This window comes from Mustelus asterias, chromosome 6, assembly GCF_964213995.1.
Source record: "Mustelus asterias chromosome 6, sMusAst1.hap1.1, whole genome shotgun sequence".
In the NCBI taxonomy this organism is placed as follows: domain Eukaryota; kingdom Metazoa; phylum Chordata; class Chondrichthyes; order Carcharhiniformes; family Triakidae; genus Mustelus; species Mustelus asterias.
Window position 1 is genome coordinate 18,034,319 of NC_135806.1, and position 18,647 is coordinate 18,052,965.

The 18,647-nt window shown below is 42.9% G+C and overlaps 1 protein-coding gene across 3 annotated transcripts in view; it reads left to right on the forward strand.

Moving 5' to 3' along the window:
- Nucleotides 1-18,647, forward strand: part of uhrf2 (ubiquitin like with PHD and ring finger domains 2) — a 137,379-nt gene that overhangs the window by 70,640 nt on the left and 48,092 nt on the right. For all 3 annotated transcript variants that reach the window (XM_078214101.1, XM_078214100.1, XM_078214102.1), the window contains one exon: nt 12,114-12,332. In XM_078214101.1, coding sequence (XP_078070227.1) covers nt 12,114-12,332 — 219 coding nt within the window. The remainder of the gene's footprint in view (nt 1-12,113; nt 12,333-18,647) is intronic.

Here is an 18,647-nt window from a genome sequence, read left to right on the forward strand (position 1 = left end):
ATTGTTATATATCAGAAACTATGCTCCAGCTGTATGTATCAATTACTCGTGTGGAAAACCAGTCAAGAACTGGTCTGTATGAATGCACGAGTTTGTGTGAACTCTGGTGCACAGTAGGTATTGTGTCAAGTGCTTGTGACCTATTAATTAAAAATAAATTCTGGTGTGCTGGATGTCTGACCTGTACAAGTCCACACTGTGCTTGATCCTTCAAATCAAGATCTCAAAAACTCTAGAAAAGGGGAATTTCTATCTCAATGCTGAGGCATTCACACCTTGAGCACCTGCTTACCCGAGCCCAGAGAACTTAGGCACAGGTGGCCAAAACTTTGGTCAACTCCAGATGTGATGTCCATTGGTACTGCTGGAGAACAATAAGCTTTAACCATGTAGCTTAAACAATCATTAAACAATTCCCGGTAAGATTGGCATTCCTTTGACCATTACCGGTTCAAATTATTTGAAGCCTAATGGAAAGAATCCCAGTCCCGATGACAGGTCTGCCCCTCCCAGATCGCACCACCCAGTCAAAGACTGGGTGGGTTAACAGCACCATGGACTACTGTAGCTCTCTTGGGTCCAGTTCCAATAACAGAATATTACTATAACATTATAAAATTACGAAATACTGAAAACATTTAGGAGATCAGGCAGCATCTATGGAGAGAGAAACATTGTGAGTGTTTCAGGTCTGTGAACGTCAACTGTTCTGAAAAAAAGGTTGCAAACCTGAAATGTTAATACTGGGCTGGATTTTATGGAGGGGGTGGAGGAGAGGAGGAGTGCCTATTGCTCGCTCTCATCACCACCCAACAACCCCACACCCCCCCCACCCCAAAGTCAGTCAGAAACCAGTCGAGCCAAAAATGTCCACCACAAAGTGATGACATGCTGCGGGCAGTGACAACAAGGAAAGTGTGCAACTTAAGCCTCTGAGAGCTGCTGGCCAATTAGCCAACTGCTCGTGCAGTCCTGGCCAGAGCTTAGTAGTTGCCCGGACTAACAGCAGGCCCTGGATGAAGGCCCCAAGGGATCCCAGACTTGGGTAAGTAAGGGAAGGGGTCTCGGGCACCTTGGGGAGAGAGATGGGGGAGCTTTGCCTGGTGGGGAGGGAAGAAAGAGGGCTACTGCATTTGGGGCGCGGTGCTCTCAATGCACAAAGGGCACCCCCACCACCCCGACCGATGATATTAACCCCCCCTTCCTGCCCTTGCAAAAGTTTTTTTGAAAGAATGGGCTGCCCCTTCTCATCTGCCTGCCTATGCCAATCGGGTGATGGTGTGGGCAGTGTAATATTGGGGCCAAAACCAGCACAATTGACCTGTAATTATTTATTTGCACTGGACCGGTACGCTGTTGATTTTGACACCTGCCCAGCACCCCCATATTATGGGGAACAGCCTGAAATTCGTGAGGAGTTAGTGGGCTTGCCACCCCTTGTACTTTTTGTTCCACCCACCAAAAACATGGCAGGGAGGGGCGGGGTGTGTAGAATCCAGCTCTCTCTGTGCTCCCTGCGGATGCTGCCTGACCAGCTGAGGGTTTCCAGCATTTTTTGTTTTTGTATCTGCAGTATTTTGCTTTAAGGTTGATTTCCCCCTGCGTAGTGATTGGATACAATAGGCTGATGATCTGTCTCCCTACCCAAAATGCCTTTTCTTTTCAGCCATTAGTGTTCTTGTTCCGGGATGCCGCATGTGAGGTGTGGTAAGCATGCTTAGTGGTTCTTGAACCAAAAAAAAAAGACCTTTTATTTTTGGATATGTCCCATGTGCTGAAGCTCAAAAAGCATATTGGAATTTTGCTGTAATTGAAGAAAGACTAGATAATGTTTTTCCTCCTGGATGCTCTCGAGGGAGTGCAGCAAAGGTTTACCAGGCTGATTCCAGGGATGGTGGGACTGATGTATGAGGAGAGATTTACTAGGTTAGGATTGTTTTCGCTGGAGTTGAGACAGATGAGGGGGGATCTCATAGAGACTTATAAAATTCTGACAGGACTAGACAGGGTAGATGCAGGAAGGATGTTCCCGATGGTGGGGGTGTCCAGAACCAGGAGTCACAATCTGAGGATTCAGGATAGGCCATTTAGGATGGAGATGAGGAGACGTTTCTTCACCCAAAGAGTGGTGAGTCTGTGGAATTCATTACCACAGGAAGTAGTTGATGCCAAAACATTGAATGTATTCAAGAGGCAGCTGAATATAGCACTTGGGGCAAATGGGGTCAAAGGTTATGGGGAGAAAGTAAGATTAGGCTATTGAGTTGGATGATCAGCCATGATTGTAATGAATGTTGGAGCAAGCTCGCAGAGCCAAATGGCCTCCTCCTGCTCCTATCTTCTATGTTTCTGTGTAACACTGTCCTGAAGAATTGTGCGCAGGCAGAAATTGGCAGTCATCAGATTTCCAGCCAGCAATATAAGTTAGTATTTAGGTGGATAACCTAATCATATCTTTTAGAATCGTCTCTTAAATTATGAAAGCCATGCTATCAATCTTGAGGCCACCCACCACTATATTGTTCCGATTAGCCTAGTTGAAAATGGTGGGTAGCATACTTGTTTGTTCTTTTTCGAGGACCTGGGTGATTTATTCAATTGCATGGCCCTGTTAAACCTTTTTTGCATGACCATGCACACATGGTAATTTAAAGGAGCTTACTTGTATGTGGCCTGTGTGGGGACTTAAAGGCTGCTTTGTGGCTGCAAAGCTTAGTGAGGACATTGATGGGTAGCATTCACTAGATCTCCAGGTTAGTCCAATAGCAACACAACGGGAGAATTTTCCCGTCCCGGCAGCCAGGGAAATTGTAGCGGTTGGGGGTGGGGGCGGACAATGCAAAGGTCCGTTGACCTCGGGAAGGATTTTCCGGTTTTGGGGCGACGCGGCAGAAAATCCCACCCAATAAGTGTGGTACGCACAGTACTTCCATAGAGACCTGGGATAGGCTCCAGCTCCATTCATTACAATGCCATCAAATGCAACATTGATGAAGACATTGAATAGAATGGATGACCTTGTAATTTACCTCTTTCCTTCAGAGAGAGAGCAAGGTTCAATGACTTCTATATTCCCAGTCACAGAGTTTGGAACAAAGCTGTATATCCATGGTAAAATCTGAAACTAGATCGTGCACTGCCAAAGCTTCCATCCTCTTCATTCATGAAGGTTCTCTAAAATCAATGCAACAGTGCAATTGGATTTGCTCTGAAAGATGCAGAGGTCCAAAATCTTGCCTAAAATTGTTTTGCATGTTTTCATAAGGGAGAAATCAGTTTGGTTTTCCTAATTGCTTTGTAGGCCTTCAAAGCATTCAGCATAATTGCCAAAATAACTTAAAGCATCGTCTTGAAAGACCCTGATATCAGCGAGAAACTTCAATAATTTTCAGGCTTAACTGGGCAACCGCTATTTTAATCAAAATCATAACTGCACTCTTAAATTATTAAGGGATAGTGCCTCAAATAGAATCCTATTAATTGGCTTCAATATGGTGGCAGCCAGCTGAGTTGTTCTTCAAGACCATTGGCATTCCCCATCTCTCAAATGGACAGACAGTTAAGAATTTGGTATGAGTTCACTTAATTCCCATCAAACTGTGAATATATGATTTGATTTATTATTGTCACATGTATACTAGTGAAAAGTATTGTTTCTTGCGTGCTATACAGACAAAGCATACCATACATAGAGAAGGAAAGGAGAGAGGGCAGAATGTAGTGTTACTAGGGTGTGGGGAAAGAGCAACTTAATGTGAGGTAGGTCCATTCAAAAGTACCGATGGCAGCCAGGAAGGAGCTGTTTTTGAGTCATTTGGTTAAGTGACCTCAGACTTTTGTAGCAATTTCCCAACGGAAGAAGGTGGAGGAGAGAATGTTCGGGGTGTGTGGGATCCTTAATTATGCTGGCTGCTTTGCCGAAGCAGCGGCAAGTGTAGACAGTGTCTGCATATCATCTGCCTTCAGCTAGACAGGTGAGTTGAGCAATTTTTCCACATATACAGCCAATGCGCTGTAAGCAATGTTCAACACAGGTTGAGTACAATTTCTTAATTCTCTCAAACCAATCCAATCCTTCTGGAACAATAGGCTTGTTCTTCGTTTTTAAAGACCATTACTAACCTTCAATTCTACTTTTAGTAATTTTTGTATTTACATTCCCTGATCCCTTTGCCCCTCTACCCCATTTAGCAGCTTATTATCCAAGTGATATTAATACCTCACACATGATAAGATTCATTCACCAATTATGTGCGCATTCTGCAAGTTCATTATTTATTTTCTTTATTTATTAGTGTCACATGTAGGCTTACATTAACACTGCAATGAAATTACTGTGAAAATCCTCTGGTCGCCACACTCCGGCGCCTGTTCGGGTACACTGAGGGAGAATTTACCAAGGCCAATACACCTAACCAGCACGTCTTTCAGACTGTGGGAGGAAACCAGGTCACCCGGAGGAAACCCACGCAGACACGGGGAGAATGTACAGACTCCGCAGGACAGTGACCCAAGCTGGGAATCGAACCCGGGACCCTGGCGCTGTGAGACAGCAGTGCTAACGACTGTGCCACCAAGGCCGGGAACTGAACTTGGGCCTCCCACTTGGCAGATGAGAATCCTACCACTGAACCACCAATGCACATTGATGTCTATTGTTGTAATCTGCCTTGGTATTAACTATTCCCACAATCCCCAAAATTTAGAAATTGAATAATCATTAATTCCTATTTCATTATATCTCATTAATAGAAATTGTGAATGAGAGCGGACTCGAGGAGTTCATTGTTGTCACTCCTGAACAGCTACCCTTTATCCCAACTCTGTTTTCTGCCGTGCTTCCAGCTAAATGTCCATTCTGCTACTCCAGATTGTGTGCCTGCATCCTCATTAGGGGGCATTGTGTTACAGGAGTGAGTGATCTGAAATCCAAACTGCCTCCATATTGAGAACTAAACTTGGCAAAAGTATCCTGCTTACTATGCACAAGAGATTAATATTAAGCTATAAAAATTTAATGTTAGGTTGCAAAGTTAGCAGAATTAATTGAAAATCCAGTCCATTCAGATTGTACTCAGAATCTTCCTGTTTATATTTTTCTGGAGCTTTTTGATTAGTTGTTTTTTCTTATGAAGTGGACTGTTGCCACAATTTGTACTTCTGTCAAATGTTTTAGCTTCTTAAGTGCAGGTATTAAGAATGGAAAATGCATTGCGCGTGTTTAATATCTATGGACTCTCCATTATCTTGGTATTACAGTAAATCATTGTATAATCATCAAACTGCTGATGGCCTAGTGATATTATTGCTAGACCAGTGGTTCCCAAAGGGTGCGGCAAGAGAGGATGGCAAGTGTGGCGGGAAGATTCAAGGACAATCAAAGAAACCTTTAAACATGGTTTAAACAAGCATTGGTTTATACTTTCTGGATGTCCCGTGATCATACTATATAGTAGTTGTGTTCTATGTTATGAATCAAGCACTGCTAGGAGTTGTTTTTTTTTGTTTTTGACTGTATTTCTTATCATAAAAAATGCGGTGTGGCGCGAGCAAATTTTTTTTCCAAAAGTGCGGCCCAGTGAAAAAAGTTTGGGAACCACTGTGCTAGACTATGAATCCAGAAACTCAGCTAATGTTCTGGGGACCTGGGTTTGAATCCCGCCACGGCAGATGGTGGAACTTGAGTTCTATAAAAAAAACCTGGAATTAAGAATATATTGATAACCACCAAACCATTGTCGATTGTTGTAAAAACCCATCTAGTTCACTAATGTCCTTTAGGGAAGGAAATCTGCCGTCCTTACCCGATCTGGCCTACGTGTGACTCCAGAGCCACAGCAATGTGGTTGACTCTTAACTGCCCTCGAGCAACTAGGAATGGGCAATAAATGCTGGCCAGCCAATGATGCCCATGTCCCACAAATGAATTTTTTAAAAAATCCATTAACCACAGACGTTTGTTCTATTTTGGGGTTGACTTCACAGAATTTTCTTGATTCTCCCCCCGATCTTAAATATTTCCAACTCTCCAAATTAATAAGGTAGCAAGTCTACTGCTACTGGTCCATTCTGTGTTAATGGTGGAATTAATGCTGATCCATCTGTTTGGCAGCAGAATTTTCTCCTTGCTACTCATTGGCGAAACTGTAGACAGCTAACGGGACTGATCTGGTTATTGCAAATGGGGAATTTGGTGTTTGTGTGGTGTCTATACAGAATTGCATTGCACTTGATGTGGGACCCAAATGTCAGTGTTAGAGTTGGCGATCTGTTCTAAGCAAGTGTATTGTTGCAAATTGGAAGTGCTCAGCAGCCCTGGCAGTATCCTTGGAGAGAGAGAAACCCGTGCTAGCACTCCCAAGTCGGTGACCAGTTCTCGAAAAAAGGTTAATCGAGGTGAAGCATTGACTGTTTCTCCCTTCACAGATGCTGCTTGGCCTGCTGAGTATTTCCTGCATCTTCTGTTGTTTCAGCCTTTCCTGCACCTGCCCCATTTTGCTCAAGTGGGTTGCCCACGTTAACAAAGTTCAGAGAGTAAATTGGACTTCAGGCACTAAAGGAGTCAGTATGTATGCCACCTCTACCCTCTTTACATTGTGAAAGAAAATCAATTCGGTATTGGATCCAGTCTTTCAATGCTGCCAACTTTACCTGCTCTGAGAAGTGAGACCAGTTGCAGAAATTTCTGCTCGAGCCCATACTGTTCATTAACACACACTGGTTAAGCTGGTATACATCAAACCTGGAAATATGGAGATAGTATTCAAGTGTTGCTCCAATTAAGACAATAATTGATTACTTCTGCAGTTCATTTGCAATTTGAAATTACTTTTCATGGAGAAGGGTTTGAAACTAAACAACCCTCTTCCATATTCTGTGCAACCGAAACCCAAATGACTTGTTTATTTTTCCCCCTTTTATCATTAATTTGGAAATATTGTTCTCCACTTGTTACTCTTTGGAATGCTTTGGAGGATCGGGGTGTTGTCCAGGAGGAGGAGGGGAAGAGTGAATTCTTCTCTGGTCAAATGAAAGCTTTGTTATTTGTTATCTTCTGAAACAAATCCTTCCCTCCACACCGTTTGCTGGGCTGCCTGACCAATAAGGTAACAACAGAAACAGGAGTCAATTGCTGCCAATTATTCTAACTCTACGAATCTAGATACAACGGTGTTGTTTATGTCTCATAGTGAGAGAAAGCTCTCAGTTCTTTATATACTTGACTTATGGCATGGTTTATGCAAATGTCTTCCTTCAGCATTTAGATCCACAGTTCTCTCTATTGTTTTCCTAAAGGAGACAACGGGGTTTTGGCCTGTCCCTGGATACCCTGAATTGACAGAACCAAATGGCTTGCTCGGCCACTTTGGAGGACAGATAAGAAGCAGATCAAGAGAATGGCATTGGATTCATAAATAGGCCAGACCGGATAAGGATGTAATATTTCCTTTCTCAAGGATCAGTGAATGAGATTTTTATGACAATCATGGCCACTTAACGAGATATTTATTTCCAATTGAAGTGGTCATACCACCATGATATAACTCATTCTCTGCGTTACTCGTCCAGTACCATAAACCCTCTTCCTCATGCTTGCCAGCCGTTGCTTAGGACTTATATTTTCAACATAATGCTTTTCATTTTTTTCTGTGGTAGCTGAATAGCCTTGTTTCCCATAACATTCTGTTACTTTCTCTAAATGACCAGCACAAGAGGAGAGTAAGTGAAGAGAATGTTGGCCCAGAGACATGTGAAGCAGAGGGCCGTGCACAAGCAGTGAAAATCCTTTTTGTGCTTCTTCACTGGTGAGGGAGAATGGTGTAAGCTGACGTCAGCAACCTTTGGCGACTGAAGAGAGGAAGCAGTGGAGTGCATGATGTGGAGTACTGTCTCCTGTTTGAATGCGATTCTGTTTTTTTTGGGGGGATCTTTTAATTTGTAGATTCTTCTTGGATACAAGCAAGTGTGACTTTATGTAGCTCTTTGGACCAGAAACATAGGCCTGAATTTTTCGGATGGTGGGATCTTGTTTCCCGCTATCAGAGAGTTGGAGGTGAACACAACCCTGCCGACCCCCAAGTGCCTGTGACCATTTCACGCTTGAATGAGCATTAAGTGGCTACAGGTGGGACCTCCGCCCCTCACTCTGGAGGAAGTCCTGCCTTAGATTGGTTGACAGCTCTCCAGCCCTTGCAGCAACAGTGCTACACGGAACAGAACAGGAAATCCAGGAGGGCGTTGGAACCCACGTTCAGGCAATGGTGGCCCACCTAAGTTCTGGGGGTCCAGGGAGGGTGGGGAAGGCCTGGGGAGGTCTGAAACGGCTGCCACTGGGGTCTCGGGAGAGGCTGGTGGTGGTGGGGGGGGGAGAGAGAAAGTGGGGGCAGAGATTTGAAGGCCGCCAGACCTTTTAGAGGATCGGTGGCGGTGGGGGGTGGATGGGTGCAAATTCTGTTGGACAAGAACAGCATAAATGCCCCAGCCTAAAGCCGCAGGGTGTAGTCAGGGCCGGTGGAAACCCGGAAGGAATCCCGTCTCTTTAATTTCAAAATGGCGTAGAGCATTCACTTCCTGAAGCCGAATCTGATATTTATTTTAATCAATGCCAATCTGCACCTCAACTCCATTCACGCACTTTTCAAAGAAATAGAATCGTACAATCCCTGCTGTACAGACGGGGGCAATTCGGTCCATCATGTTTGTACCAACCACAATCCTATCCAGGTCCTAACCCCGTAACGTCACGTATTTACCCTGCTAATCCCCCTGACACTAGGGTCCATTTAGCATGGCCAATCAACCTAACCTGCACTTCTTTGGACTCTGGGACGAAACCGGAGCACCCGGAGGAAACCCATGCAGATACGGGAAGAAGGTGCAAACTCCACACAGACAGTGACCAATGCCGGAATTGAACCTGGGTCCCTGGTGCTGTGAGGCAGCAGTGCTAACCACTGTGCCTATTCCATCTCCCCTGATAATGCCACCTAAGAAAAATCTCAGAAGCTTCAGTCTATAATTTCACAGAGCCCAGCATCCACAGTCTTTTGTGGAGGTGAGCTCCAAATTTCCAAAGCGCTTTGTGTGGGAAAATTGCATCCTGGTTTCACTGCTAGATGGCCAAGCTCTGATTTTTAGTCTGTACCCTCTTGTGTTGGACGTACCCATGTAAGCAAATTGTTTCTCTGCTTTCAGTCTTAACGAATCCCTTAATCACTTTCATACCTCAGTTAGATCACCTCTCAAACTTCTAAACTTGAGGGAATAAAGCCACATTTTTGCAACCTTTCCTCAGAAGTTAACTAATTTAACTTTCATTCTGGTGAATCGAGCACTGTGACTGGTCAAGACCATTGTAGACTTCCCTGAGATTCAGTTACCAGATTGCGGCACTCCAGATGGAGTCTGATCCAGGATCTAAACATCACTTCCACATTTTTAAATTCCATGCCTCTTGAGAAAATGGTCTAAATTCCCTTCGCCTTTATCGTTGCCTCTTGTACCTGTGCACAATCTCTTAGTGATTTGCGCCCCCCCCCACCCCCCCACCCCCACCCCACACACACACACACAGCTCTTACTTTCTCATTCAGAAAATAGTGTGATTCATCTTTCTCGGTTACACAGTGGTTAGCAGTCTTACCCAAATTGAAACCCATTTGCTGTAGTTTCACCCACTCACTTAGTGTATCTTTGCTTCTTTATAATTTCCTGCTCCCTTCTTCACAACTTACTGTTCTGCCTGAATTAGTTCCAGCTGCAAACTAGAAGATGCAAATCTCTATTCCATCACCAAGTTAGTCAAGAAGTTGTAGACGTGGCCGGGGAATACCCTAGTGATCAGAGACTTTATCCTTAATCTGTCTTTTTTAACCAAGCACCAACATCAAGAGGTTTCTTCCAATTTCATTTGCGTTCATTTTTACTGTAAACCTACTGTAAAGAATGTTAACGAAAGTGATCTGGAAATCAATAGAGATAACATACATATCCACCATGTTAACAAGCTGAAATAAATTCAGCTAAATTACTCAGACTTGACAACCTCCAGCCCAAGCATCAAAAAGGCTTGCTGTCCCTCTGGAGTTGTTTTTCAGAACAGTGTGTAGGTTTACTTGGAGCTGGTGTATTTGGTCACTGCCTTTGTCCCCTCCAACATGGCGTGTTTGGCCAGTTCCCCCAATGGTAGCAGGCACAAGGCGGTTTGGATCACCCGGGTACTGATGATGCTGCGCTTGTTGTAATGGGCCAGGCGGGAAGCCTCACCTGCAATGCACTTGAAGATGTTGGTGATGCTCATGGCCTTGGAGAAGATACCAGCATTGGGGTGAACCTGCATTATCATTTGTAGGTGTAGATGATGTAACTCTCCATCCTGGACTTCCTCATCATCTTGCCACACTTCGTTGGCATCTTTCTCTGAGCTTTCTTGGGAACTGGGACTTTCCTGTCACCGGGCATGGTCAGCACCAACTGCTGTCTCTCTGATCTGTTGCTCAGTCTCTGACAAGAGGATCCAGTAACTTTCCCACAGTTGACATTAAACTGAAAAGCCTGTAGTTGTCCAATCCAAAAGCACGATTTCTGAATCTAGATAGCTTTGGAAAACTACGATGGATACGTCTGCAATTTATTTATCTATTTGTCTTGGAGATTTGTCTATTTTAAAATAAAGTCCCTTTATTTTAGCCTCCCATCCATTGACTCTGTCTACACTTCCCACTGCCTTGGCAAAGCAGCCTGCATAATTGAGGACACCACGCACCCCGGACACTCTCTCTTCCACCTTCTTCCATTGGGAAAAAGATACAAAAGTCTGAGGTCACGTACCAACCGACTCAAGAACAGCTTCTTCCCTGCGGCCATCAGACTTTTGAATGGACCTATTTTGCGTTAAGTTGATCTTTCTCTACACCCTAGCTATGACTGTAACACTACATTCTGCTCTCTCTCGTTTCCTTCTCTACGAATGGTGTGCTTTGTATAGCACGCAAGAAACAATACTTTTCACTGTATGCTTAATGCATGTGACAATAAATCAAATCAAGTTATGTTTTGTATTGCAATTTTCAAAATAAGTACCAAAGGCACTCAGTTTGCACTGAAAGTACCGTAGCAGTTTGTTCCTGCTGTGCATTAATATTTGTATGTTAAAAAGTGTGGCAGTTTGAGGGAAAGATGGTTTTGTCAAACGGTACATAATAAATACAGAAAATCCTGGAAATACCCAGCAGGCAGCATCGTGGGGAGAAACAGAGTTAACATTTCAGGTCTGTGACCTTTCATCAAATTAAGTGAACCTTATTGTATTAGTTGTTGATGAACATAGTGTTCTAAGAAAGGTCCTCTTGGTCCTTGGGAGATTTCCGTTAAATGAGGTTTGAAGAAGAGTGCTTTATTTTGTCTTGTGGGTGGTAATTCATTGAAAGAAAATGGTTGTAATGGGTTGTGTGTTAAAAGAGGAGCTTTGTATGAAAACATTGATAACAAGATGTTGAAAATTTCCCACTTGTAGCCACATCATCACCATTGAAAATTCTCCAGAATGAGTGTGGCCTCACCAAAGTCCTGTAAGGTAAATTGATTGGGACGTCATCTGTTAACCTGGGGACCTGTGTCCTTTGAAACTGTAAATAATGTTTGTAGCAATCACAGTCCCAAGATCATCTTAAGCTGGTCAACATCTTCGTTCCATTTGGGCCGAGATTGATGCACTGTTCTAGGCTGTTGTGTGTGGTTTTGAGTTTGGTATTACAATGGAATCTTTCAGTTGGTATATGTAACTCTGGGGCACTTTGCAGGTTAGAGTGACCGCATACAGACATGCTAGTTAACATTTATCCATTATCATTGTGGCTAATTCACTGTATGGGATATTCTATTTTCTGGTTAAGTTCCCTGTAAATTGGAGATGTAATGTTGATTGATTGATCAGACAAGCTATATTATATAAAAGTAACATTAGGGAAATTGTGGATGAATCATGTGTTTGGCTTGTTGAGTTTACACATTTGTGTTTTAAGGAAAAAATATCCTTTTTTTTATTGTTTACTGTTAATCTGGAAATTCGAGTTCTGTGTTTAACATTTTGCTTTTTGTTCCCTGTTTTCCAGTTATCCAGAGAACGGTATAGTGGGAATGTGTGCAGAAAATGTTCGGCCACGAGCTAGGACAGTTTTGAAGTGGGATCAGCTTCAAATAGGACAAGCCGTGATGGTAAATTACAATTTAGAGATACCAGAGGAACGTGGTTTCTGGTTTGATGCAGAAGTTACCGCACTGAAGGAGACATCAAGGACAAATAAAGAAATCTTTGTTAAAATTCTTTTGGGGTAAGCATTCATTGGCATGCAATGCGGAATGTTTACATTTGATGTGAATATGGATTATAAAACACTGGTGTCTTCATACACTGTGCTGCATTATAACGGAGGATACCGTGTCCGTGAGTATGACAAAGCTTTTATATCAAAAAGAGTAAGGCCAACACAGTGAAGGATCACTGCTTTCATTCTGTGATGCACTACTGTTGGCATGTATCTCAAAGACAAACTGCGCATTTTGAGGAAGGAAAAATGTTTCGCCCTTAGCCCGGCAAGATTGTTTCTGCATGAGCAGTAATGGTTTAGACAATGCCTAAGTGTTGGGGATATTAACAGATCAACCATCTCTGATGGATAGATGATCAACCCAGCTTGCAGACAGAATAATGTAAGATTGGGTGCATCTGACTTCAGGCTGTACCGGCGTATTTACTGCAGGATCGACTAATTACCTGTTCGTTTGCAGATTTCATCCGAATTGAAACCCGGGCAATATATGTCTGCTGCTTTACAAAGCTCAATTATGGCACCAAATTCATAAAAGAATCTCCAATTGTTTGGTTGGATTGTAACATTGTCTTGTAACATTCTAACTCTCTGGAGTGGATGGTAATCTGGCATGTCTTTGCTCGTTTTATAACATTTACATCCAGAGTCATACGCTGAAACCAGTACTGTAGTTTTGTCCACCGACTCGATATATTTATTTTCTAATTTTTAGAAGTATTTTGTGACATTTGTGGGAAGGCGTCCAGAAAAGGTTCACACAACTTTGTGGCCAAAGCTCTTCGTTCCTACCCAGGGTTTGACTATTTGCCGAGATCAGTACGGCAAATGCCTTCTGACTATTAAAAACACAAAAGCACAATGCTGCAGATGCCGGGAATCTGAGATAAAAACAGAAAATGCTGGCTATACGCAGCAAGTCAGGCACTGTCTGTGGAGAGGAGTTAACATTTCAGGTCAATGGCCACTCGATAGCATTACTATCACTGAATCACCCACTACTAACACCCTGGGGGGTTTACCATTGACTGGAAACTGAACTGGACCAACCATATCAATACTGTGGTTACAAGAGCAGGGCAGAGGCTGGGAATTTTGCAAAGTGCATTGAACACCATGAGAAGATTTTAACTAGACAGGGCGGGGGAGTTTCAGGCGTGGTTAAATCACTGAAAAATCCTGACAGATCGGAAACCCTAAAGGATCTTGTCCACATCGGGCTTCAAGGCAAGAGGAAAACCCTTGTGGGGATGACAGGCCACTCATTTAAATATTAAAATAATAAATTAGTTCAGTTATGAACCCTGAATTGTGGCTTTAATGGCAAGTGAACAGGTTTTTAAAGTTTCAAGTTTATTTATTAGTGTCACAAGCAGGCTTACATTAACACCGCAATGAAGTTACTGTGAAAATCCCCTAGTCGCCACACTCCGGCGCCTGTTCAGGTAAGCTGCCCAAATTCCAAAGGGATACTTGAAACAGCTGCCAGAACATAGAACAGAAACTAGAAGCAGAAGTAGGCCATTTGGCCCTTCGCGTCTGTTCCGCCATTCATTTTGATCATGACTGATCATTGGATTCAATTTGCTAATTCCCCCCTTTCCCCCTTGATCCCTTTAGCCCCTGGAGCTATATCTAATTTCTTCTTGAAATCAGACAATGTTTTGACCTCAACTACGTTCTTTGGTAGTGAATTCCACACATTCACCACAGTCTTACAATTTGTGTATTATGAGGAAGGTTTCTCAAAATCAGGAAGTAACTTCTCAGACCAATTGTGATGATTTTATATTCAAGTGAAAGATTTATTTAAATAAAAAAAATACACTTAAAACTCAAAAACACCTTGACACAATTAACAAAACTTTTAAACCTTTCCAAACAGATCTTGGCTTAATCTAAGCTCAGGGATAAATTTTCACTATCCCTCTAATGGCAACAGTCCTTATTGATTTTCTAATCTATAAAATTCCAGTAACTCCACCATACAATGCCCTGCTGCTCTTTGGGAGATTCCTAAGGGTAACAACAAATTGGTTATTCAGCTGGCCCTGTCCATACTCTGGGCGCAATTTTCCCAGAATTATTAGACCAGGCGAGAAAAATTATGTGAAACCTGCCAGCTAGCTGGGAAGGGTGGGGCCTAAACACAGCTGTAAGGGTCCAGTCATCATCTCCGTCCCGTTTGGGGAGCTGCCTCTCTACATTGGCACTGGGACCTCCTGACCCCAATGCAGGCAACCCCAACATAAGGGGAATTCCCCCCCCTCCATCAACAGAGACCACCTTTGGTACACCCTGGCCTTTTTCCACACTACTCGAGAGCCAAACCTCGTGGTCATGTGGTTTTTGTTTTGAAAACCAGTTGTGAATCGTCACGCCGGTGTGATGTCCCACCAGGTTGGTGGGAACATACAGTGAGGGTGGAGGTAGCAGCAGTAAGCCCTCTAATTCTTCAGTGAGGCCTTTGACAAGGTCCCTCATGGCAGAATGGTACAGAAGGTGAAGTCGCATGGGATCAGAGGTGAGCTGGCAAGATGGATGCAGAACCGGCTCGGTCATAGAAGACAGGGTAGCAGTGGAAGGGTGCATTTCTGAACAGAGGGCTGTGACTAGTAACATTCCTCAGGGATCAGTGCTAGGACCTTTGCTGTTTGTAATATATATATAAATGATTTGGAGGAAAATATAACTGGTTTGATTAGTAAGTTTGCGGACAACACAAAGGTTGGTGGAATTGCGGATAGCGATGAGGATTGTCAGAGAATACAGCAGGATATAGATCGGTTGGAGACTTGGGCGGAGAGATGGCAGATGGAGTTTAATCTGGACAAATGTGAGGTAATGCATTTTGGAAGGTCTAATACAGATGGGAAATATACAATAAATGGTAGAACCCTTAAGAGTATTGATAGGCAGAGGGGTCTGGGTGTTCAGGTACACAGGTCACTGAGAGTGGCAACACAGGTGGAGAAGGTAGTCAAGAAGGCTACCGGGGCATTGAGTTTAGTAATTTGCAAGTCATGCTGCAACTTTATAGAACCTTAGTTAGGCCGCACTTGGAATATAGTGTTCAATTCTGGTCGCCACACTACCAGAAGGATTGGAGGCTTTGGAGAGGGTACAGAAAAGATTTACCAGGATGTTGCCTGGTATGGAGGGCATTAACTATGAGGAGAAGTTGGAGATACCTGGTTTGTTCTCACTGGAGTGATGGAGGTTGAGAGGCGACCTGATAGAAGTCTATAAGATTATGAGGGGCATGGACAGAGTGGATAGTCAGAAGCTTTTCCTAGGGTGGAAGAGTCAGTTTCCAGGGGGTATAGGTTTAAGGTGCAAGGGGTAAGGTTTAAAGGAGATGTATGAGGCAAGTTTTTTACACAGAGGGTGGTGGGTGCCTGGAACCCGCTGCCAGGGGAGGTAGTGGAAGCAAGTATGATAGTGAGTTTTAAGGGACGTATTGATAAGTACATGAATAGGATGGGAATAGAGGGATATGGCTCACGGAAAGGTAGGGGGTTTTAGTTCAGTCGGACAGCATGGTCAGTGCAGGCTTGGAGGGCTGAAGGGCCTGTTCCTGTGCTGTAATTTTCTTTGTTCTAATCATAGTTGCATTTATGATGATGATTCTGCATCAAAATCTTATATTTTCAGCCTTCAGCATCAAGAGGCATTAGTGTCTTCTGTTTAATTGTCAAGCAACCAATTTTTCTCAGTGGTGGTCGCTGACCTGGGTTGATTCTATAGTTGTAAAATTCTGCTGTGTTTGTTTTAGTTTAAAATCCATCAAATTATACTACTGGAGAAAAAATGGAATACTCACAAATGCATTTTTACGAAAAGCTCAATCTTGTTCTGTTTTAAAATATTTTGAATGTCAACCGTATTTTATCCCACAGCGGTATTTAAAAAATTCTGCGCCTTTGTGAATAGTTTCCATTCCGCATTAATGTTCCACATTAGCGGATGTTCATCTAAAGTTTGAAGTTTATTTATTAGTGTCATAAGTAGGCTGACATTAACACTGCTGGAAGAAGTGGCAGAATTCGGGTTGCATGCAATTATGGCTGTGTGCTTAGGGAAAATGGACAAATTAAACGGATCACTGTTCGAGCAATGCCAAAAGTGTTGGGTGACTTGTATTTTAAGTTGAGGTTTTCATTTGCCACATATTTGTATCAAGTTGCCCTTTAAATCAGTAACAGTTGGCTGAAATGGACATGTTTCTTTTGTTGACCTCAAATCTGTTTGGTGTTTTGTTTTCTCTTTTGTCACCATAGCAACTGCCAATTTGATTAGCCTACTGAAGTGGAAAGGCGATGGTGTTTTGCCAAGTTGAATGGAAACTCGAAATAGTGTAAGGAAGGAAGAGGGTGGAGGCCCTGAAGCTCGTACATGCCTGTGGGGTTAATTTCATAAATGTACATTGGATTTTAACGTTACCTGTTTTAAATCCATCCAAACCTAAACTATATACATTTTAGGTTACACATTCTTGCTTGTGTATGTGCTTCCTCTTGCTCTCATTCTCCTGGAATTAAGGATGCTGGGGAGAAAACAAAGATGATGCATCCTGAGATCATTTAATTGATACGTCAAACTTAAATGGTGTTAGCCAGTCTTTAAAACTGTCTTTCCTCACGAATAGGCACAGGCTTTTGTTCAAAATGATGCTGCTTCACATTTCTGGACATGTAATGTAAAGTTTCTTTATTAGTCACAAGTAGGCTTACATTAATACTGCAATGAAGTTACTGTGAAACTCCTCTAGTCGCCACAGCCCGCCACCTGTTCGGGGACACTGAGGGAGAATTTAGCACGGCCAATGTGCCTAACCCGCACATCTTTGGACTGTGGGGGGAAACCAGAGCACCCGGAGGAAACCCACACAGACACGGGGAGAATGTGAAAACTCCACACAGACAGGGAGCCAAGCCGGGAATCAAACCCAGGTTTCTGGCGCTGTGAGGCAGCAGTGCTAACCACTGGGCCACCGAAGCATTGAACATTCAAAATTTTAAGTACTATTCCTTTTTCTCTCTTTCAACCTAATGTAAAAACTTTCTAATAGTGTCAAAAAACAAAAACAGATTTATTTTCCACATCAAAAAAGCATACATTTTTTTGAAATTATCCCTTAGTACACTTAGCATATCCAAATGCACTGAAGTATAACTTATTTTTTAATGTTTCCCATTAATGACTCAACATGTTTTAGTGACATACTGCATTTTGCTTATGTTTTGAGATGTATATTTTGCAGTGTTTTAGTTTGGATAGCAAAGTAATGTCCACCATTGCAGATGAACTTGCTCTGTTCCCAACCCACTTTTGTAACTAAAATGCCTGCTCTCTTTTCATTGGACAACTTGGATTGATTTTGGAGAAGTTTCTCTGTCAGCAATTGTGAAATTTGTGATTTTTTGATTTATTATACGGTTCCTTCATTCATGCCTCAGCATGGAGTGGCAGAGCAAGTGCTTTCACACCATGATATAATACGTAACTTCTTTTTATGAAGTGTGGTTAACTGTTCCTTAATGGGTGTTGAAGCTTCATTCTACTAAGGCAGTAAGTACCAAAGTCATAACTTGGCTATGACTCAGTACCGGCATCCACTTTCCCCTGGGTAGACTGTGCCCACTTCATCCATCACCACTTGCTTAAACTAAGTGGGAGGCCACTTGATTATTTCAAGCACTCGCACTCGATTTGCACTTCATTTGATTTTAAAGATGTGAAACATAATTTCATTTTTTAAATTGAAAGGTAGAACAAAGTGAGAGATAATATAATGGACCACATAAAACATTGATTATAAAACTCATAAAAGGCTGGAAATAACCCAGCAGGTTAGGCAGCATCTGTGTAGAGAGAGAGAGAGAAACAGAGTTAACATTCCAGGCCTGTGACCTTCCTGAAACATTGGCCGGAATTTTACCGGCACGCCCACCCCGATTCCGGGGGTGGGTGAGGCTCGGAGAACGACATTCTCCGCTGGCCTCGGGTGGGATCATTCGAACTTCGGGCGGACATGCTGGTAAATCTCCGCCCATTAACTCTGTCTTCCTCTACACGGATGTTGCCTAAAAAGCTGTTTCTTTCCCCAGCATTTTCTGTTTTTATTTCAGATTTCCAGCGTCTGCAATGTTGTGCTTTTTGATAAACATTCATCATAAAAACAGTAAGTGTTAGAAACACCCAGCAGGTCTGGCAGCATCTGTGGAGAGGGAAGCAGAGTTCACTTTTCAAGTCCGTGTGACTTTTCTTCAGAGCCCTGTGACATTTTCTGTTCCTCCTGTATCTTGCTTTTAGTGA